Genomic DNA, 24,030 nt, shown 5'->3' with positions numbered 1-24,030 from the left:
GCAATCAGGTAACTATGTTACCTTCAGTGGTTATAAAAATGTGATATCAAATATGACAATAAAAAATTTCACTTTGTAATGCAACACCTCGAAGTTGGGCCTCTGTCTCTTTAAAAGCTGCTGCTTTTTCTGAGACTACATCACTTTGCATAATGCTGTCCCTTAAATGCTTAGTTGGCAATTTTTCAAAGTTATTGAGTATAAATCAGTTCTCTCTGTCCAGCATCTCTAAAACTTCTAAAAAAAAACCTTTTCTATCTGATTTTTCTCAGTCAAATTCCCAAAAAACAATAATTCATATTTTTGCTGGTCGGGAGGCAAACAGTACTGACAGAGAGCCACACAAATGAAAGTTTTTACCATGTCACCAATCTGGCTGTTTGCTTTTCTGAGTTTCTGAGTTTTAGATTTTCCCACAACCTTCCTTTTAATAGTTAAATATTCTTTAACTGATTATTGTTATTCTGCAGATATTTCACCAAAATCAATAAATGAATGAATCAGCGGTTCTGTAGTTTTCCTTCGGCATCGTGTCTCACTGTGAACACAGTCTTCATGGTAACAGTGAAAACAGTCCGGTCTGGGCTGTGGCGTTCTGGGGCCGTTACAGTTTCCCTGGGGAAGTTTCCAGATCGAAGGCTGTGTCCAGTAAACGCTGGAGCTCCGTCAGGTGAGTGTGTTTGTTTCCAGTGGCTGGAGCTGCGGCGGGCTCACGGCCAGCATACCTGCACAAACACACAGGCACTAACGTCAAAACAGAAACTCAAGGGTTTCGTTTACGTCGACCTTGACTCGATCAGTCCAACATGGTTAATGAGGCGGCTCCAGGATACTTCCAGAAGTGGTTCTAACTCAGATGCGTATCGGATTGTTTTCAAACAGCCTAAAAGGTCATGTCGCATTTGATCTGACGTTCACCTCGTCGACGTGACGCGTGCGTCAGAATTCTGCACCAGAAGAAACCAGAAGTGGTCAATCCTGACGTTAAACGATGGATGAAAATCATAATTATGAGATTATGAAAGAAGTCTGTTTCACTACAACGAATCACATCACAACCCCACAACTAATTTTGACCACTGTGGATTTCCATGTGGAGTCTTTCAAAAGTACTGCGTAATGCATCTTTGAGTGTCCGAAAGAGTGCTGTAAAATATTTTCTGTATTTTTCTTATGCTCTCAAACAGGAGCGGCATTTTAAAATGGATTTTGGAGCATTTTCAGTGGATTCAGGATTCCCAGGACTTGAAATTCCAATTCTATTTAGAATAATTTTTTTTTTGCACCTTTTCTGTTTTTTCACCAACAATCCTCTGAGGCCTACACAGAGCAGCAGCATCCACACTGAGACACAGTGGTACACCTGTGTGCTATTTCCTCATTATGTGACTTTTACATTTTATGTAGTGGTTCAGAAAAAAAGAAAAAAGGAAATGATGCCACACTTTTCAGATTCCCATTTGTAAAAAATAAAACATTGATAGCCATGCATTTCCTTCCATTTCACAGTCATGCACTACTTCATGTTAGAAATACCCCTGATGTTATTGCTGAGCACTGCATCTTGCATCTCATTACTTCTACCATTCTTGCATTGGTTTGGTGTGGACTGCTTCACACCAGGTCACCTTATATTCTGTTAAACTGACCACATGGGGCGCTTGCGGTTTATTGTCGTACGGAGGCGGGGCTTGACGTAGTCGTAGTAACCCTGGTTCTTATGCTCCTCCTGACACCAAACCAGATCGGCGTTCTGGAACCGATCGGCCTCGGCTTTCACCAGGTCGAAGGGGAACGGAGACAGCTGCGAACATCACACAAACACGACTTTAAATCTGCTGCGGCGTTGATCCAGGCCTGGAGATGAAGTCAGTTGGGTGAAGCAAAGGCGGAATCAATCACCTGCTCGATGCGGACGACAGCGACAGCATCCTCCAGGCCTCTGCTCTTACGTTCTCTGATGAGGTCGTAGTAAATCTTGCCTGTGCAGAAAACGACCCTCCTCACGTTCTGGGGGCCAACAGCTGCGGGCCCCTCATCCGGGATGAGGCGCTGGAAGTGGGTACCTGGTGGGAGAAAATATAGCATAATCTAAAACCAAGACTTTATTTTATTGGCATAATTTCCTGGATGTTTTTTTTTTTTTTTATCAGTTCTTACCAGGCAGCATGTTGTCGAAGCTCGATTTGGCCTCCGGGTGACGCAACAGCGACTTTGGGGTAAACACGATGAGCTGTTGTTTGAAAAGCAGAGAGAAGAAGTAGAACATGTTGAGCTTTAGGAACTGCATCGGTTTGAACTCTGAGCAGCTTCATGGTGGGAGTCGCTCACAGGCTTCCTGAAGGGCAGCAGGATCTGCCTGCGCAGGACATGGAAGTAGTTTGCAGGAGTGGAGCAGTTGACCACGATCCAGTTACAGTCATAAAGCTGATGCACCGCAAAGTCTCCTGTGACTTTCTGATAAATAAAAAAAATTAATACGTTTCAAAATAATAAAAACCTGATTTCACCGTTGTAAAAAAACAACAGTTTCTAATGTTGATGTCAGATCTCGGCTTAATTGGGGCGTGCTGTGGTGGCGCAGGGGGTTAGCACGCCCCACGTTTGGAGGCCTTAGTCCTCGACGCGGACGTCGCGGGTTCGACTCCCGGTCCTGACGACCTTTGCCGCATGTCTTCCCCCCTCTCCTCACCCTCCTTCCTGTCTGCCTACTGTGGAAAAAAATACGAGCCACTAGCGCCGCAAAAACGCTTCGGAGAAAAGAAAAAAAAAAAAAAAAAAAAAAAAAAGATCTCGGCTTAATTTACGCAGACAATAGTTGACATGACTTTACAACAAATTAAAACATTAGATTATGTCAACATATCCAGTATTTAGTGTTCTTATATAGGGACACAAACTTACAGGAAAAACATCTGGGTCGTCATTGCACATCTGTAGGAACCTCTCAGGACGGGCGGATGAATGCTCTGGACCCTGGATGTGGGCAAGAGACACAAAGAGTAGAATGCAGAAACATTGTGTCTGCGGAATAAAACGAAGACGCCTTATTTATTTAATTTCCCTTTGGGATTGAGAAAGCATCTTTGAATTGAACTGAATATACAAGCGAAGAAGGCTGCACAGTGGCGCAGTTGGTAGCACTGTTGCCTTGCAGCAAGAAGGTCCTGGGTTCGATTCCCGGCCGGGGTCTTTCTGCATGGAGTTTGCATGTTCTCCCTGTGCATGCGTGGGTTCTCTCCGGGTACTCCGGCTTCCTCCCACAGTCCAAAAACATGACTGTTAGGTTAATTGGTCTATCTAAATTCTCCCTAGGGGTGTGTGTGTGTGTGAATGGTTGTTTGTCCTGTATGTCTTTGTGTTGCCCTGCGACAGACTGGCGACCTGTCCAGGGTGTACCCCGCCTCCCGCCTGGAACGTAGCTGGAGATAGGCACCAGCAACCCTCCCGACCCCATTAGGGACAAAGGGTGAACAGAAAATGGATGGATGGATACAAGCGAAGAAGAAAAACCCAGAATGTTCTCAGGCGGTGTGCGTTTGTTCCTACCATGCCCTCCATGCCGTGGGGAAGAAGCAGCACTATGCCGTTCTGTCTGACCCACTTGGCCTGTCCGGAGCTGATGAACTGGTCGATGATGCACTGAGCCATGTTGTGGAAGTCTCCAAACTGGGCCTCCCACAGAACCAGAGCTTTGGGACTGGCCATGGCGAAGCCGAGCTCAAAACCTGCACAGACGGGATAAAAACAAACGGCACCGTATGACTGAAGGGAATCATGTTTAATGTGAAAGGAGTTTATTATGGGGTAGGAGTTCATAAGTTTCTTACTTCATCCTACTCCTTTTCGAGAATGTTAAGATTTACTGTACAAAAATAAGTGTCCTTTGCATTCCTTGTTCATGTGTGTGATTTTATACTTCTGTCATGTTCAAAATAAAAGAGTCAAAGAGTCAAATGTGTGAATTGTGACTTTTCATGGCGCTGCCGGTCGGTGTGCCACTCACCCAGGACTCCGTACTCAGACAGGGAGCTGTTGCACACGGTGTAAGGAGCCTGATCAGGGGAGATGGAGTTCATCGGGATGCAGATCCTCTTATCAACGTTCTGGTCGTGGAGAACGTGATGTCGATGGCTGTGAAAAAGAGTAAAAACGATTTGATTTATTTTTTTAACAGGACATTGTGGCCAAAGATATGAAACAATATGTTTTAGTTGAAGAATGAGAATCTGCATCCAACTTTTTTTTTGAAAGAATATATAAAACATACTATTAGCTTTTTGCATCTTTACAGTCCTGTGTGCCACTGTGTGTATTTAGCATATTTTCACTGATTAGCATTTTATGAAGTCCTGAATTTGATTGCTGGCCAAAGAATCAGATTTTCACATAAAACTATGTAATCTAATTAGAGGGATATATTGTGATGTAACATTTGTGGCCAAAACAAAATCCACCTCCAACCAATTTAATCAGTGTGTATATTTTGTACAAATCAAACCCAGTTACATTTAATCAGAGTAGTTCATCTACAACCAGCAGTAAAACATTTAACTTTTACCAATAACATCATTTTCTGCTTTTCCCTGAGGATAATACTATATTGCATTAGTCTGGCCATTGCATTCTTGTCTAATTCCATTTGATTTTAATCTCTCTTCACAGCTCAGTCTGGGCTTCCTCCCATTCACTTGGATTCCCTCTGGTGATTTCCACAATCAGCGAAGAGAAGGAGGAATTGTGAAGCGTGACATTGATTTTCCGCGCTGTCTTAGAATTGTAGTCTGCCAGTAGTTTTAGCGATGGAAGCAGAGGAACTGAACGAAGACATTTGTGTTGGCCAAATATTGAATTAACATTAACAGACGCCTCATTCAGCTTGACACTTCTCTCTTCACAACGGAGGATGGTTGTTTACAGCGCTGATAACTTCCAATAAGCTTCATAGCATCAAACTGTCTCATGATACAGGTCATGGCCAGACGTTAGTGATTGGGTAACATTTAAAACCTTGTGAGAGTCCACGCTTTCAGGAAACAATCGTTTCTCAACAGCCGAGAGTCCAGACCCTCAAAGTGAAGTGCAGAACAAGACACTGGTTTTTACCAAGCTAGTACTGTCAGTGTTGAGCAAATAAACCATGTCACTCAATATTTACCATTAAACATGCTGTTTTGTTGTTACCTGAACGTCCCCCTCTCTACATCCTGTCCGCTGAGACGCACGTGGATGCCCTCTTTGAGCAGAGAGCCGAAGGCCATGTACTCTCCGAGGGCCCAGTCACACACTCGCTGGCTCACCATATCTGCGCGTCCCTTCAAAATCCGACTCAACCCTGCGCCGTGATCCAAAACGCAGAAACAGGAAGGCTCAACAAGGCTAATTCACAACATTTTCTAACAGTCCTAATGGAGTGATGGAGAATACCTCCATGTATCATGAAATCTTTCACCGGGACAGAGGCTGCGATGTTTCCAATGTGACAGAGCTCATCTTCTCGAATACCAGTGGAAGGACAGCTCATAGTTTTAGGTTGACCATCCAGAGTGAAAAAACCTAAAGATTTTATAGGCAAAAGAAATAAAAAATAATGATAACTCAGTGGTGGAGTGTTGTAATTGAGAGACGCCATAAATACCACACCACTGCTACAAACCCTGACACTTACGCGCGTTCTACTCAAATGTCACAACAGCGACCTGATGCTAACCTTACTTAATCCTATGCTACACTACGCAGACACTCTGTCTACGCTGAGGAAGATCCACTCACCACAGCATGCCGAAAGCTTGAGGTGATTCCAACAGCAGTGGAGTCCGACTTGGTTTCTGATCATTTTAACATTTAATTATCTGACTACTTGAAGACACTCACATAGCATGCAAGTTTCAGCGATCATTAAATATGAAAAAAGACAAAAAGAAAGTAATTTTCTCAGTTCAGATGGATTAGCAGACTACATTAACACAAAATATACATGTAATCTATTTGAAATAGGTCAATTCATTTTACTGTGAAAAAATATGACACAAATCAACATTTAAATGATTCCTAGAAACAAGTTACCTGGCCAGGGAGAGTCCAGCCAGTGTTTGGTGTGGAGGATCTTCTCGTCTTTGGAGTGAGCAAAAGCGTCCTCGCAGATTTTGTCGTATCGAGCTACTTCCTCCTAAGTGTCAAAAAGGTTTGCATTTCTGTTTCATCAATGAAAATGTGGAGTTCAAACCTAAAAACTCAATTCCAGTCTTTTTAAAGTTTAGGATAGATAAAAATCACATCCTCAAAGTGATACGGCGTACAGGCATGCTGGTGGCGTTACCTCGTAGTGTTGTGTTGTGACGACTCCTTCAGCAACGAGCTTCTCTACAAACGTCTGCAAAACTCCTTTCTGCTTCTTTATCTGCTTGTACATCAGTGGCTGGGTGAACATCGGCTCGTCCATCTCATTGTGGCCGTTACGTCTGTAAGAAACCTGCAGCAGAAACAGTCGGTAACAACCCTGTCCTGATATAGGACCGTGAATTCTCATGATTTCTGTGTTTTTGTGTAATGATCTATGGATCTATCATTTTAATATTCACAGCAATAAGTTTGACAGATACACAAACCATTTCTGCCATGGCGTATGCAACACTTCTGACTTGAACTTTCGGATTCTGAAAGTTTTGTTAATAGCTTTTCTAACCTTTTCCTCCAAACTACAACTTTAAAAGGGATGTCATTTTTTTAAATGCAGACATTTGCTTAAACATTTACCAGATCTACAACGACGTCTTTATGGAATGTGTTCCTCCACTCTGCCGCTACGTTGCACACAAACATCACGGCCTCCGGGTCGTCTGCATTGACGTGGAAGATCGGCGCGTTCACGACTCGGGCCACGTCTGTCGGGTACGGAGATGAGCGAGCCATCCTGGGGTCTGTGGTGAATCCAATCTGCAGGAAGCAGAGAAGGCTGTCAGGTGTTTTCATGCTTCTGCTTGGTTGACAGCTCAGCATAAACTAATATGGTTTTATGTTACTGGCTTAATTAAGCTTCATTACATTTCTTCAGTCAGATTAGAATCATCATGCACAGTGCATAAGGCACCAAGTCCTCGGGGAGGGGGGCACCTAACATATTCATGGCCATAAGAAAATCAGCATAATTATAGAAATCAAAATTGTGGTGTATTTAAAGTAAAAATATGTCACTATTTTTACTGTGTTTTAATAGATATAATGAAAAATTAAAAAAAAGTTAAGTTGCAGTTGCTAAGGAGAGAAACAGGAAGAACCTACAAGATTATTTTACTGTTGTAGAAAAAAAAACATAGTAATGCATAATTTTAGATGCTACTACTCAAGTAACACTAAGCTCCTTTGACCAAATGAAAAATATGAAAAATAATATTTTTTTTTATTTTGAATTCCATGTTCACCCTGTTACATCTGTCCTGCTTCAAAAATAATTTACTTTAATTGCAGTGTTACAGTCTGTTAATCTAAAATAATATGTAACTTAATGTGAAGATGTTCTGCAGACTTTGAGGATTTTTGGTTCTAAAAAGCTCTTTTTAATAAATCTTCCTCAGAAAAACAAAACTTGTCATGATTAAGCGGGTCGGTTTCCTCTGTAAAGTCAAACCTTTGGTTGTTTAGAGGAGTTTGCATCGACCAAATACAACATGTATTCCTGTTCTAGCAGCACTTCTCAGGATGAGACCTAGTTCTGAATTACACTCCCTGTTGTTACAGTTACAAAAGGCCCCACAGATTTTCTGTTTTTAGGTAAGCAACAGAGGACACGAGGATTTCAAGGCATTTGATTTATCAGACTGAGCCGTCCGTCTTAAACCGAATAAAAGGCTGGAGGCCTCATTTCTCCACTGCATGTCTTCTGGTGAATGACCTTCTTTAACTCCTTCAGAGTTCACAAGTGAATACCTGGTTGTTCACCACCACATGGATGGTGCCGTGGGTGGTGTAGGACGGCAGGTCCGAAAGGTGGAACGTCTCGTACACAATGCCCTGGCCTGCGAACGCAGCATCTCCGTGGAGCAGAATAGACATCACCTGAAACAGTTTCCAAATTCAAAACCTATAGACAGTTCTTTTCATGAACTGTCATAAAAAGACAGTTCATGAAACTGTCTTTTCTCACCCTCTTCCCCTCGGTGTCTCCAGAGTAAAACTGCTCAGCTTTGGTCTTCCCCTGCACCACTGGGTCCACGGCCTCCAGGTGGGACGGGTTGGCCATGAGCGACAGGGTGATGTACCTGTCACTGACTCGGTTCATCCTCCTGTGATACATGCCTAAATGATATTTCACATCTCCTGAGCCCTAAACACAGACGGTAAACGGTTACAGCTCATGTGTTTAAGCCACTGTGATCCATAAGTCAGCTAAACGTCTAAGTGATGACTTTGTCTGGTTTTCCAATTTGGAGGAAGCATTTCTTCTGATTAAATTTGTCCTTGTGCTAAGACGCTGTTACGTGTGTTTATTTTAATAACAAGTTGGTTTGAAAGTACTACAATATGGGGGAAGTTAACTGGGTTGATGTCTTAATCTAAACCAGAAGAACCAGAGATTCCTGATGTTTCTGGCCTCGATGCAACAGAACAATAAGTATAAAATGGTATTTTCCATGATTCCATAATGACACATTTTTTGTGTTAAATCCGTGATATCTAGAAGAAATAATTTTTCGAAATATTGCTCTGCAAACATTAAAAGCATGTAATTAGTTGGAGTCAGTTTCATTAACGTTTGCACAGACGTCTGTGAGTGGTTTTGTTGTGCGAACCTCATCAGCAGCCTCCAGCTTGGAATCGAACTGACAGAAGATCTGGTCCAGGTCTTTCCGGATGACATTGGCCAGAACGTTCAGCCTCCCTCTGAAGAGAATCATGGGAAAAAAAACACATGAATGAGAATACTTTACTTTTGCCTCCCAGCACAATATCCAGATCTTTTGAAACATTTCACATTTTGTCATGTTACAACTACAAACTTCAGTGTCTTTCGTTTTTTTTTATTTACTTTTTTCTTTTTGTTTTGGTGAAAGACCAATATAAAAGGCATACAGTGATGGCATGGAAGGATAATGCTACATAGCTTTTAAAGATTTTTTCACTAAACAAATATTTAAATTGTGGAGCACATTTGCATTCAGTCACCATGTGTCAGTACTTTGTAGAAAAATGTTTTTGCTGAATTTGCAACATTACAAAAAATAAAAGAAAACATGCTTTACAAACCATCTACAAACCATTTAGAAGCGTCATGTGGTGCCTCTAGTGATATTTAAGTGAAGAATCTGGGAACATGAATGTAATTTTCATGGATGGGGATTTTTTTTAAGGGGCAAACTGATTTTTGGAGCGAATTAAATTTGTATTTAGAGGTTCCCCAGTACTTGTAAAAATAGAAAAAATTTAAAATTATGAATCACTTTTCTTCCACTTCAAAATTATGCACACATCATATAATGCATGACAGTTGTTTCATGACAAAACATGAAGAAGTTCATACTTTTTTTTGAGAGTGTATGAAAATGCATTAAATTCCTTCTACAGGCTTCACCAAGCCAATACTGGTGGCTTGGTGAACAGCAAGAGAATAAAAAGTCTCCTTGTGAGCGTTAGAGGACAGCAGGTGTGTCTGTCTGTACCTGTGAGGCATTCCCAGGATCACGCTCTCCACTCCGCACTGACTGGACCGGTCGATGATGGTCTTCAGGGCCGGGATGAGCGACTCGCAGCCTTCCAAGCCGAAGCGTTTCTCTGAAGACCACTTCCTCTGAAGGAACTCCTCAAACCTGCCAACAGTTGTGACCGCTGGTACGCTTCACAGAACTCTGGCTCCATCACCTCCGGACTCAGAGCGTGTAGAACCGACAGACTGACCTGGTGGAGCGGATCATCCTGCCCAACAGAGTCCTCTTCTCTTCCAAGGAAAACTGCATGATTCCTGGAGTTTCGAACTTTTGTCGGATCCACTGGCACTGCTCCACGTCATTTATGAACATGAACTCCACCCCGATATGCTGACAGTAGGCCATCTAGGAAACACAGACATGAACATGTATTGGTTTGAGACACAGCTGGGTTATGGATTAATGGTGGATGGATACTACAGGATTGTTGACAGGGTTTTTTTCTCCTGACTTTCTGAAAATAGGGCTGGACAAATCAATAACAATACATGTCACGATAAACATATGATCAATGTCAATAGATAATATGTCCAATATTCAATACTTTCACTGAACTCCAATCCAGAACTGAACAGCATTCTGGGTGATGTAGGCAGAGGAAAGAATTTAGCTCTCGGGTTGTAGTTAGCTCACAACCCGAGCTAACCAAGGTTGGTGGCATCAACTAGCAAACTCATTGTTTGGTTGCCCAGCAACAATGTGTTGAGTAACTTGCACAGCAGCAGTTTCAGGATCTGCTGCGTTGCCTCATAACTGCTTAAAAGTAAACGGAGTGAAAACTAAATAAAACAAGAGAGGTCACATCACCAGTTGGGCAGTAATTCAGATATTTCAAACAAAAAAAAACTAATCAATAATCATTTATCTTGATTGATATGAAATGCTTAAATCATAATATATTTTTCAGCCATATTGTCCAGCTCCATCTGGAAGCTTCTCCAAATTCTGTTGGATCATTTGTTTTGCCCTTCGTCCAGTCCCAGGTCATGGGCCGCCAAAGGTAGATAAAATGGCAGCTCATAAAATGGCAGCCAGTGCAGTTAGCGAGAGGTTGCACAATCCCAGGTGCAACCTGTGCTTCCGAGCATTTGAATGGGAAAATGCGAAAATTCAGTGATTTTGAAGAACAAAATCATCAGAATTGGTTAAGCTAAATGAAAAATAGCTACTTTATAGTACAAAACACAGAGTGAAAATAGCAATTTATCTTATGATTATATTATTCTTCCATGATGACAGGTGAGGCAGAGTCTCACCTGCCTCCCCTGACCGCACATCACTGGAATGTACATAAATATTCCTATAAAGTAGAATTATATTAATATAAAAGTGCTCCAGTAAATGTCCAAGTTGTTTTTGACAGAGACCTTATGAATGCAAACTGAGGGTCACTGCGCGTAACGGAAACCCTGTAAATTCTAGACACTAATAGGCACCATAGAATTGCACAAAAATCCGTGAGGGACGGCGGAGTCCCTGCTCGAAATTCTGTGAAGAGGTGAACGGAGCCTTGTGCCAGAAGCCCATTAAAATGCTGCCTACATCATTTTAAATTGTGTGATTGTGAGTGGGAATAAAAACAGCAACAGGTATTTTGTTCCATATAACACAGTAGGAGTGTAACAGGTAAACCTTCTATGGATGCAAACTCCACTAAAAACCCACCTGTTTAGAATTGTATTTGAAACGTAATCAATTACAAATTTATTGATGGAACTTTACTTAATGTCGTGTTTTGATTGTTGATTCCATCTTGCATTGTGTTTCTGTGTTTGATATGATGTAAAGCACTTTGAAATGACTTGCTGCTGAAATGTGCTATACAAATAAAATTTGATTGATTGATTGATTGGTTGATTGATTGATTGAAACAAAGCTGTTTTAATGTGTGTGTGCACTTATCACAGCTCTACCTCAAGGCGGCGAATGATCTCTCTGAGTGGGAGCGCGCTGGCATTGCCCCCAATGAAAGTGCTGGCGGGGAGCCGGAACACCTTGTCCAGGTCACCCTCAGTCAGGCCGTACAAACCTGGAGCGAACAAGAGGCACGGGAAACAGAATCAAACTGAATCTAAACCAGATCAGTGGAGCCATGTGGAGTGGTACTGATCTAAAGAAGGATGGCAAACCTGAGACAGAAACTAAAAACAGAGAAAAGTTTAGAATTTCTGCCTTTATCTTATCTAGTATGGAAGATAACATTTACTGACAGACTCCTACTGATATGACTTCTCACAAGAATAAAAGCCACATATCCCTCCAACCCCCCATGTGGGGCCAAAGTTGCACCATTCTTAAATTACGGTGGACTGCAGAGACCTACAAATGTCCTACAAATCCAGCACTTTGGACACCCTGATCTAAACTTTCTTTATCACACTATGAGATAACTCACTTAACAAGGAACAGAAAGTCCAGAAAGTTTCCTCAGGGTTCTATGGTAATCATTCATTATGTTAACAACTCAAATATTAACTTTATGGATCTGTGAGCTCCTAATCACTTTCTTTAAAGTTTCCTGGAAAGCATGGAAACATTTACCACAAACTGGAGAAGCAGCATTCAGCTTCTGTGCACCACAAATCTGGACCAAACCTCCTGAAAACTGTAAAGCAGCCGGAACACTGAGTTCCTTTAAATCCAGACTAAAGACCCACCTGCTTAGGGTTGATTTTGAAACCTTATAAATGAAACATTAATCAACATTTTGATATAGGGTTAACCATGGCACTTGACAAAATGTATTGTTTCAATTATTCACTTTGTATTTTTGTGATTTTACGATGTAAAGTACTTTGAACTAGCTTGTTGCTGAGAAGCTAAATAATGTAATTGTTCAAAATGTACAACACATATGGTGGCTGTTGTTTAAGCGTACCTATTCATAATGAACCTGACTTTCATGAAATCTTAAAAGTAGTTTCAACAATATGTCTGAAACTTTCTGAAAGTTTTTCTTCAGGTTTTGGAAGAATACTCACATTATTCCAGTGCAGTGTTTTCTAGTCCGTCACCAAACCATTAACCTTTGACATGTTAGCTAGGGAACATCATTTTTAACTTATATCTTTGGACAATTGGTTTCAGTGACTCAGGTTTCCAAATTATTTTGTTCAATCTATGAAAATCTTTTACATTTTCATATTTTAAGCGCAAAGAGATACAAATCTCTCTGAGGACTAAAATTCACTAATCCTAAATTATTGTCAGAATAATATGGAATAATTTCTCACTGGGTGATTACTGCAGAAGATGGGCCACAAGCTGAGCAACATCGACCAATCAGAACGCACGGATCATTCAGGAGCCACAAAGTGACAAACACACAAACTGCTGGTTAACGATCCAGTAGAACGCCACACATTTAATTTCAGAGGTCAGACAATGCAGTGACCTTTTACTGACCTCAGTGACCCCTCTCACTGAAAATGAACAAAACCACAAGTGAGCATGGAAACATCCAATCAGAGGTCAGAGAAATCAGCAGGTTGTGAACTCAGAGGCACCAGGCCTTTTCATAGGGAACAATGACAACATGTCCACTGAACAGCAAACACACACCTTTCACACAGTCAGGTGGACACTTCCTGTTTACAGGACCAGTTTGCTTTTTGCTTTTTTAGGAGCAAACGTTAATATTTCTCTCACATTCTGACTTTGGTGAAACTGAAAACACACACAGTCTTGACAGAAGCAAAGTGCTGTGAGAGGTCACACTGCACAGCTGTGCTTTGACTGAACTGCTGACATCATCATGATAACATGCTTAGCCTATCAGAAGCCAGAGCATCATAAAGCAAGAACATAGTCTTATCTCATAGGGAACATGGCTTTCTGTACACGATGTTCTAAAACAACCGCAGCAGCACGAGTCCATGTGATACATGAAAAATTAATGATAACATCACTACCACTGATAATAATCATAATGACAACAAGAAGTAGTAGTTTAGGTTGATAATGCATTGGGTTTTGAGGCAGTGAGGAAGCTTGTGTTTATCTTTCTGATTTATCTGGGTTACTTAATAGAAAATAATTGTTCCATAAAATCACATGAAGGGTTTATAATTTCAGATAAGCCATAATCTACAGTAATTAATGTTCTCAAATTATTACAACCATACCCTGACGGTATAACAGATAATGTGTGCACTCTTTTTTTCTTCTGCAAATCACCTAGAAAATTTAAATTTCCTGTATAAAGACTGATTTTACTGACACTTTCTGGGCTTCACTAATTACTATTATAGTCAAAGGCATGAACCTCACTGTATATATACTGTATATATACAGTATATACAGTATACTGTATGTATATATATATATATATTCAGCCCCCCTGTGTAAATGCTCTGCAAACCATCTAGAGATCAGGTATGTAGTTCTAGCAGAACATACATTCTGCTCATAAAAATTAAAATACTAAATAAATTAAGATCCTAAATATACTGCCCCGAATTCAAAAGGGAGTCAGAGAGACGCTTAGTGAAGTGAAATGTAACGCGGATGGTGCAGGGCTGTTTTTCTCACCAACATTTTGAAAGCCAACAGTACACGGAGCGTCATCGAAGTCCACACAGCTGATACCGAGGGGGTCCAGCTTGGCTATGTGATGGCCCCGTACCTGCAGAAAGGCAGATGAGGGTCGGTGAGGTTAGAATGTCTAAACTCATTCCAGCAGGTCACCTTCATGATGTCAACATGGCTGACCCAGTTTTCTGTCCTCATATCAGAAGTGGGTTAAAGGCTTTAAACCAGCTGCCTGTTTTACCTGGAGCCAGCTTTCTGCCTGAACAAAATACTTTCAATCTGAAAAGTTTTCTGTACATCTGATGTGTTTGCCCAGATGAAAATGACCTTCATGCAACTTTAAGACTCACTAAAAGGATGTTTAATTAACACAGAGAGAAAACTAGGAATTCACCAATTCACTTTTTTTACTTGCGATATCTGAGGTTTATTATTGGCTGATACCGATCCGATACAGAAAAACAGCTGAATTTTTTTTAAACAGACATAAATGTACTGAATTACAAATTTATTTGATAACTCTGCACCAGTACAGCACACTGAAATACACCAACAGATTCACAAGTTTGGTCAAACATGTAAAACCCACTTTAATTTGTTCCGTCAGTGGGATTAGGAGTAGAACAGCCAATGGAAAATAAATAATAAAGAAACTGAAACTAACTACAACAAACTGCAACAAATCTTTAGAATGATTCAGAAAGTGCAATTAATAATTTTAAATATAATGTAAAATAAATAAAGCATTCAGAGCATATACAGAATATATGAATATAGAAATAAACTGAAATAAATTTTGTGGAATATCGGGACCGATACAGATATTAATATCGGATCTGTGCATATCTATTGAAAACATAAGTTTGCAATAATGTTTTTGTCTTTCTGTAAGTTATAAATCCTTTAGATATGCGATTATTTATTATGGTGCAGAAAATTCTGCTATGAATGTAGTAGTAACAGCTGTAAATATAAGATACAAGTAAATTTGATATTGATCTGAAACAACAATTATCATACGATAGTGTTTGTTGTTTACCTGGTAGGCTCTAATCAGTGACTGCACTGCCAGGTGGTCTTTCACCAGTTTCTCTACATTGGGCTGAGCTCCCACCAGCATCCGGAGGCCTGTCGTTCCGTCAGAAAGCCCGCTGAGCGGAGGAGGGCTTTGGTACGCCGCACCGGGCGGCGCTCCAGCATTTGCATTCCGAAAGAAAATATCCCAAGACTGTGAGAAGGAAAAAAAAAAGGATGACCTCTGCTGTTTTTTTGCTCATCTCCTGGTGGTAAACAGTAATTGGAAGTTTTTGTTTACTGCCAACAGGCTTAGACTGCGTCTAACAACATGACACAAAGTAGGCTAACACAGCTACTCCCAACCTCAAAGTCGGTTATGGTTGATGTACGTTAAGATGATATAAGTTACTTTATGCCAGTGGTTTGATCTGACTAAATCAATCACACACATAGTGCTGTACAATTTCTCTATTACGTTAGTGTTTCAATGCGCAACATGCAGACATATTATTTTGTAACACAAGTACCACTGGTTTTTCCAACTCACAACTGGAACACAACAGCTAAGTCAGGGGTGACAATGTTCCTACATCCCAGTTTCATCCTGAGGCAATGAAACCTCACAAGTTTTATCTACGTTTTTGGATTGTTGTAGAAGATTTTTTTTGTTGTTGTTGAAAATTGATAAAATTTCACTTGCAAAAACAAAATTAAAGTAGATTTGCATTAAAATCAGAAGTTACATGAACTGTAAGCAACACCATTAACTAATGAGCATTAACCTCACTCTCCACCTAAGTTTCTAATAGGAGCAGGGAGTAATTAGATTACAGGAGTGAGAAGCTTTTAGGGTCAGCTTTCTGTGCTGGATGTTAGCTTACAGTTAGCGCGGTGCACGAGTTACTTTACAGCTGTACTCAAACTATGAACCCTGACAGCAGGCAGCTCAGTTTGTTAGCTGAAAACAGATTGCAGGTCAAAGCCTATGTTTGAACCTTTTATGACGTACAATTCCCCACTGTAAACGTCTGTTCACTGAATGTAGTTTAATCCATTTAGTGGTGTTCATGAGCCAACTGACAGCTAATGTTTTACTGTTCTACTTAAAGTAGCACAAGCAGAGCTTCAGGTTCTAGATATGATTATTAGTTGGTGTTATTTCTAAATCTCAAGTAATTATGAGACAGACATGAAGATCTGCACTGATGTTTTTGCTGTCTTGTTAAGCGTCATAATAACATGGTTCATGTCAGCTCTCATCATTTTCACCAACACAACAAAATGTATTGTTATAGTAACATAATTTGAGGCATTACCAAGAAAGGTGACCTTTTAACTAATAACTATTTTCTTCAACAAAGAAGCTTCACTCCTGTAATAATGTTAATTCTGAGTTTCTACTTAAATAAAAATGCACTCACAAATAAACAGGTGGAGGATCAAAGTCAATTGCGTAAACTTTAGCCCACTGCATCCTGGATATTCATCCGTTAGTGACCAAAATCTCAGTTCGGTTTGCATGCAATCAGTGCAAAGGACTCAGACTGGATGTGACGACAAATGTGCACAAGTGAGCAGATCCAGGGGAGAAGGTCATTTGCTCCTGAGAGACTAGCGTTCCCTGAATTTTGCCTGTAAGGCAGAGACTGCTAACACAGGAGCTTCCAGACAGCCAGCAGCTGGAGGAAAAGTCAGAAGGACAAACATTCCTGTGATTAAGCAATGCACTTTGAGTTCTAATGTGTACAAACACGACTGCTGCGTATTACTTCTTTTTAATCATGTTTCGTGGGATTCTTCCATAATATACCACAAGAAGCTGCAAAGCTTCAAAATTACGTTAATTAAATGCAAAGTAATATGACTTAACTTCAAATCAAGACTCATTTAGATCACAATAAATCAACTGCATGATCAGTTAAAAATAACTTTATAGTTTCCATTTGCATGATGTACTGTTTTTCTCTTTTCTCTCTTTCTACCAAAAACTAGACAATAAAAGTCTTCAGTCTGATGCTTTGGTTTCAACTAGACCCTTTTATGAAGGACAATTTTGTTTCTAGAGACTTTATAATTAATTTTATTTGTTGTTTCTGTTTTGTTTATTTATTTTGGATAATGTCTTCCAGTTCCAGTGTTAAATGTTCATTAGAGTTTAAGGTTTATTGATCTCTGAGAACGAGTTCTTCCATTATTGTTCCATTGCCATTATTTTACCTAAAAATGGTCCCAAAACAACGTTATTGTTCATTGCAATAACTTCCTAGACAATTTATCGGCCAGTAAAACTTGTTAGCATAACAGGCCTAGACTCAGTTTTCTTTATCGCAACAAATCATCTTTCACTCATTCTGCAAAGTACAGTTTGGTCAAAATGACAATCCTCCCTTTCCGTGACTATGGTGATATCAGACCTGCATCTAAAACTCTACTCCATAAGCAGCAGAGTTAAACAAAAAAAAGAGAAAAGAATAAAATAAAAAATATATTATTATGGAATAATTAAGTGTGTTTGGCGGCTTCACTAAAAAATTTTAATAACCTGTTTGGTTAGGCTGAACAAACAATCTTCCCTGTCACAGTTTTGAACACATGGAAAGTCCGTTTTTTGTCATTAGCTGCCATCTCATAAACCCTCAGTACCTTATGCACATTCCTAGGATCCTCCAGCCAGGTGAAGTACATCTCCTCCACGTAGTTGGAACTGGTTCCATTGAGAAAAGGTTCAGCAGCCACAGACGCACTCAGGCTCCTCACCGGCTGAAATGTCCTTGCACCTCCTTCCAGGGCCAACAGCCGGGACTGTGGCGCGCTCTGGGCTGTCTGTGCAGCAGCTAAAGGCCCAAGCCTCGCAACTGTAGTCCTTAAGCGGTGCATGGCTGCAGGTCAGCCACGGTTCCCAACGCCCCAACTCTCCTCTTGGAAGAAAAATGCAGCAGAATGTGGGGAGTAAGGAGACCCTGTCAACATGAAGGCTTCTCCCGCTCCGTTCCTGGAGGTGTTTTTAAATCGCTGATGCTAGAATTCGTACAGATGTTGCTCCTCACTCTTTCCACAGGTTTCAGTCGAGTCTAAAAAGCACACAGGTTTATTAAACTCTTCTAAAGGACAATGAAAACAGCAGGGCTGAATCCATACAAATGTCACTCTTCTCACATTGTTTTCCATCATTTTTGAGTTCACTAATTATTCCAAGCTGAAGAAACTGCTGACCAAATGATGGAATACTAGGGCCATTGTAGATAGAACAAAGAAAGAGAGGAGTACATTTACAGAAATATATCTAGAAAAAACAAGGAAATTTCTGTGTTTAAAAAGTCGAAAATGTGCTAGAAAAAAAACAATAATTTTTAGATTAATCTCAGAAATTTACAAAAACAAAATCTGAGAAATTTCTATGTATTTTTCTTGAAAATTTCTGAGATTGTTTTGGTGGAAATTTACTATCAATCAATCAATCAATCAATCAAATTTAATTTGTATAGCACATTTCAGCAACAAGGCATTTCAAAGTGCTTTCCTACTTTTTTTGTTCCATCTACAGTGGCTCTAATGTGGCATCATAAGAAACAGAAATCAATAACACAATATCATTTATTAAACACACCTTTGTGTCAAAATTAGAAATGTGCTTCTGTTTGTAGATCTCACTGAATTTGTGTAATTGTGCGTCTGGGGGCACAATAAGCAGCAGCTGTCCTGATGAGACCACTGAGTTATGACCCAGTAGTTTGGTTTTATAGCAGCAGTTTGGTTCCCACGATTGGTACGATTCAATGAAGAAAAATAAATAAATAAATTTCAAAGAATATTTTTTTTCGGACAGCAGTAAGCAAGGTTTTTAATTTCTGAAATTAATTTATTTCATTATGTCCAGAGAGAGATAACTCTGGTCACTCACTTCTTTCTGGCGTCTCTTTAGAAGACTTAGAAACTGTAGGAATGGGATTTCAGAAAATCTATGATGCTTTAAAACTGTTTTGAACAGAAATCAGCCCAGGCCTTGAGGCCTTTCAGTACTAGATCTAAAAGATCCATTTTTTAAAAAAAAGAAAAAAAAAGAAATGTCATTAAGTGCAGCAGCATGGATCCGAACTAAAAGACAGTTAAATTAATATCTTGGAGACAAACAGTGTTTGGTTTGTTGTTCAATATGTTTGGAGTGTTTTCATTTAATAAACCTTTTCGAACCGATTACTTTAAATAATAAAAACATTACAGTAGTGCTGTAAAATCATCTCTGTCGCCTGTGTTAATGTTCACATCTTATAATCCCGACAAAGATAAGACTAGCATTTAAAAAAAAAAGTTATGACTATATGAGTGTTGAGGTGTTAAAGAATAAATCGCTGTAGACGAATCTAAACATTAAAAGTAAAAAATAATATTAACGTATTATTTACTCTGAAAGGGACAAGACACCGACATTACACAGCAGACGGCTCATCTATGACTAGACTTACACCACTACTTTGCTCGAAGACCTGCAAACAAACCGGAAGGTCACGAGGAGGAAACTTTAAACTTTAATGTATTCAAATAAGTTAAACTCAAGCTGAAACGTGAGGCGGACGTGTTCGTATATTTCGGTTTATTACCTTTTTTTCGCTGTTGGTTTCCTGGCGCTTCTCTCGGCCTCTCGCTCCGCTGCTACTGTGAATTAGGAGCTGCGGGTCCAGCGCGCGGGTGCATGGGTGCGGGCGCGCGCGCGCGTTTTTGTGAGTGGTAAATAGCCGCGTGCGCTACGGCTCAATCACTTCACCTCTAAATTGCGTCATGCGATGATGTCAGCACGATAAGACAGGTTAGGTTAAAAAAAAAAAAAAAAAAAGGAACATCCTTTTTTGTTGACACGTTCCTTTGTCAACAATTCCAGTTGTATGGAAATAAGTTGCTTAGATGCAAAGTTGTTAGTCTAAAGAGAAAAAAGAAAATAAGATCAATTAGGCTTATACGGTTTTATAAAAGAAAAACAGTTGCAATGCCTTCAAACGTAAAAAAAAAAAGAAAAAAAAGAAGAAGATCACTTTCTTCTTAAATGCCAAGCGTTAATGAGACATTGACCGAAAACACGTGTGCACAAACCAGGTGTTTGTTTTCGGTGTTCAATCACTTGCAGTGTCCAGCCACTAAATACAAATGTATAAACAACAGAGGAGAAAAATATATAAGAATGAAAGGATAATGCAGTCATTTGTTTATATGCTAAAAAAGACTGCTTGTTGTGACGGTGTAGATATGCTTATTTTTGCTTCACAGTGAAGTAGCTGACAGCTTTGGCTGTAAAGTGTTTAGAGTGATCGTCATAGAAACAGCCTGGGGCAAGAAACTGCTTCTGTGGTGGCTGCTTTATCCAAATGAACGTTTACATCGCAACTGCCTGTGTCCAGGATGTGTGGGATCTGCAGACTTGCTAGCTGTTACAGAATTACACATTTCAGGAGGTCTGACACAGTGAAGGCAACTTGTAAAAAGTAATATTTGAGTCAGATTAGGGAAATCAAACAGCTCCATCTCACACTGAGAAGAAAAATCCTCCACTACACTTCTGAGGGACTGAAATGTTCTCATTACAATTAGACATGTGTTTTCCAAAATGCTTTAGAGAAACCTCAGTTTGGAAATGAACAAAGACCATCTCCTGGAATTTTGCATCCTTGTGCCGGTCATTTTCATGCTAATGTGTATTATAATGAAGTTAGTGTTTTGTCAACAAACCCCAGCTGAGATGCAAACAAAGTCTTTGTAATACGAGAGGTTGACAGGCAGGAAGACAACAGTTCGGTGAAACACATTCCAGTCATTTCTTAAGAAGCGAAGCGCTTGGGTCTTTGAGCTGCAGGGAAAAAAGCAAAAAGCCCGACTTCCAACATTAGACTTAGTATGTTGGTATTCAGGCAGGAAACTAAACTCTACTAAATGGGGAATATTAGCGGTGATAAATGAAATAAGTTAGTGAATATTTAACTTTTCATCAAATGTGTTGTTGATACCTGCCTGCATTTTTTGGAGGCTAATTTTGATAAGTCTTTGCGATTTCAAAATATTTTGTCTTAAGACATGAACCTATTGGTCTTTAAAGTCTATACAGGGCATAAGGCATTAATGATAAAAAAACAAAACAAAAACAAAAAACAGCCAAGAGACACATGGAAACTGGGAAAAAACTGCAGAGATTCGCAGCTTAAAAAGATAGACTGAATAAGTATTAGACATTCACCGCAAACATCTGGCTTTTATGGAGGAGTGAAACGTTAGGTGGGAAACAGAGCAAACATCTCAGATGAGGCGTTATGATCACATGAGACCAAAATTAAACATCTACATACAAAATATCTGTGGAGGAAAAAACTTTGCACCTTTCCACTTGAAACAAAGTGGTGGCAGCATCATTCTGTGACTAACCAAAGTGCTTTTTTGTACAAGCACTTTGAATTGTCTTTGGCTGAAAGGTGCTATATAAATAAAGTTGCCTTGCCTTGCCTATTCTTCTCAGCAGCAGTAAAGGAATATTTGAAGACAACTATTGTTAGGAGGTTACAAAACATGTGAAAGATAGAGCTGGACAACGACGCTAAACACACGAGCTTAGATCAGATCACAGTCTGTCGTGGTTGGTGGGGTGGAAGCAGGACCAAAACACAGACTGGAAAATGAGGAAACAAATAGTAGCTGCATTTCCATTGATCCAATTGTGCATTATGACAATTCGAAAATAAATTTGCTTAATGGACACAAACCTCTCTTTTTTCGATACAAAGTTTTGGCGCTAGGATGAGGTTGTTTTTCGGCTGAAAAATTGTCATCTTCGCCAAACTGCAGTAGAAACACACGTCACATGATCAACAACCGGATGTTGCCGCTAGCGAAAACCACGAAGAAGAAGAAGACGCCAGGAAGTAATTGGAGGATGATGGAGCAGCATGTTTTATTATAAAAAATAATTAAAAAACAACTTATTCACATGTGATTTTAATTGCATTTCTTATTTAATGGAAACTCTGCAATTGCAAAATTTTTGTTTTTTTTTTCTTCAACATTTGCAAAAATATTGACAAAGTTTTACGCAAGCTTGTATTGGAAACGTAGCTAGTGTCACAGAAGGAACCAATGATGGACATAAAAACCAGCAAGTTTAAATAACGAGGGATGAGAAGAAAATGATATTAAATCAGGTGAGGGAAGGTGAATAACAGATGTATGAGACAAAAAATCAGAGGAGAGAAAAACAACACTGTTCTAAGAGAACCAAATCCAAAAGAACCATGTGTTTAGGAACACATTCCTAAACGAGCTAAACACAAAAAAATGTATAATACCCATAGGACTGAAGAAAATAAGATAAAACCTAATGAATAAAAATAAACAACAAGAAAAATATCAATACTTAAACATCTTTGTTATCACCCAAATATCATAAGATATTCTTTTGTGGTCTAGACAAAGTCCAGCCCTCCATCTAATTGCCACAACTTGATATTTAGAGATGCTCATCTATACGCTTGAGATATTTGTAGCATGTCAAAATGTAAAACCAAATTTCAGCTGTATCAATAGATCTGTGGGGTATGTTAGATTATCTCTAAGTAAGAACGACCAAAGGCGCACCCTAGAGGGGCGGGGGCCTTATGGCCCCCTTTTGAAAAATCCTGACCACCCCACATTATTTATGCCTTCTATTGTTTCTGGTGCTGCCTAGTGCAGGATGGAATACTTTGGACATTTTTTCTCCCGTCCATTCTATGTCCTGAAAAACAATCGCTACGGCTACTCTCTATGTCACTTATGATTTACCGCTGGCAGCCGTTTCATACAGCATGTCTGATTATTGGACCGGCAGCAATAATGTATTTTGCTTTGCAAGAGTTCCGTTTAAAATATAATTTCACGAGCAGAGAGAGGAGGTAAGCTTCCAAAACAAATGGACTTTTGCTGATTCAATCCTGCACGCTCTCCAGATAAGACACCCTGACTGATGTGTGACCTGTTGTACTTTCACATCAAGTCCATTTGGACGTTCAGGTTCATTGACAGGCGGCCTCACTTTATTCACCGCTACACCCAGAGCGGAGCAATAAATGTCGACCTTTGTCCTCCTGGCTTTGGCTACATGAGAACACAAGGTAACGACCCTCACATTGACTCAGGAAGCACTCAGAGTAATCATTAAACTGTGCCGAATGCAGATCCCTCGTGTGAAATAAGTGAAAGTGTCAACACAGGATTCTGCAGTGTGATGTAATATTTACGTGGAATATTGTTACTGTGTCAGTTCCTCTGCATTGATAGGATGAGCTGGACTGCTGTAGAGGAAAACAGAAGGAGAGTGTTTTACTCTCTCCAGCTGGATGACAACTGACCCCATGAAAGTACAATTAAACTGTTTTCAGAATTATCCTAATGGTTTGATCCCAACGTTTATTGCACCACTATCTACTTAACGTGTGCTGAAAGTTTAAAGAACTTGTCTCGCCACTATGAACCTCTTATAATATTTTGTGTATTTTTGACTGTAGTTAAACAGTTTGTGCATGGGAGTAATATAGTATTGTTGAATTGAACTGAAGTGAAACGAAGAATGTGTATCTACACTTATTTATTGTTACCTTCCTAAGTAATGGCCTAAATAATTATTTTTTTTTAATCATTTTTAATTTTTACAGAAAAAATAATCATTTTTCTCAGGACGTTGTCTTTGTCACCTTCATAAAACACAAATCAAATGTGACTTAAAATAAAACGAAAATCTTCGCATGTGGCAAGAAAATGTCACCTTGTCCAG

General features: G+C 39.7%; 1 protein-coding gene across 3 annotated transcripts; it reads right to left on the bottom strand.

The window, feature by feature from the left end:
• Positions 1-347: 347 nt before the first annotated feature.
• ogdhb (oxoglutarate dehydrogenase b) lies at positions 348-19,956 on the bottom strand. 3 transcript variants are annotated; one of them, XM_032570519.1, is made up of 23 exons: positions 19,847-19,954; positions 17,892-18,319; positions 15,271-15,459; positions 14,232-14,325; positions 11,615-11,730; positions 9,892-10,046; positions 9,657-9,803; positions 8,790-8,880; positions 8,144-8,323; positions 7,927-8,055; positions 6,757-6,936; positions 6,320-6,472; positions 6,067-6,169; positions 5,428-5,556; positions 5,185-5,335; positions 4,007-4,134; positions 3,550-3,728; positions 2,905-2,976; positions 2,332-2,457; positions 2,161-2,233; positions 1,903-2,066; positions 1,650-1,804; positions 348-725 (listed from the first exon to the last, which is right to left on the bottom strand). In XM_032570519.1, exons 2-23 carry the CDS (start codon positions 18,123-18,125, stop codon positions 605-607), a joined length of 3,069 nt encoding a protein of 1,022 aa, XP_032426410.1. In that variant the 5' UTR covers positions 18,126-18,319; positions 19,847-19,954; the 3' UTR covers positions 348-604. The 3 variants fall into 3 exon arrangements, 2 of the variants coding, with proteins under 2 accessions (XP_032426410.1, XP_032426411.1); XR_004340276.1 differs by lacking the exons at positions 348-725; positions 1,650-1,804; positions 1,903-2,066; ... (3 more) ...; positions 3,550-3,728; positions 4,007-4,134 and adding an exon at positions 5,773-5,828 and having other exon boundaries at positions 5,221-5,335; positions 19,847-19,956; XM_032570520.1 differs by lacking the exons at positions 348-725; positions 1,650-1,804; positions 1,903-2,066; ... (4 more) ...; positions 4,007-4,134; positions 5,185-5,335 and having other exon boundaries at positions 5,467-5,828; positions 19,847-19,956.
• Positions 19,957-24,030: the final 4,074 nt, after the last annotated feature.

Source organism: Xiphophorus hellerii, chromosome 8, assembly GCF_003331165.1.
Source record: "Xiphophorus hellerii strain 12219 chromosome 8, Xiphophorus_hellerii-4.1, whole genome shotgun sequence".
Lineage (NCBI taxonomy): Eukaryota > Metazoa > Chordata > Actinopteri > Cyprinodontiformes > Poeciliidae > Xiphophorus > Xiphophorus hellerii.
The sequence above is the reverse complement of the archived record's forward strand: the minus strand, read 5'-3'. Positions and strand labels throughout refer to the sequence as shown.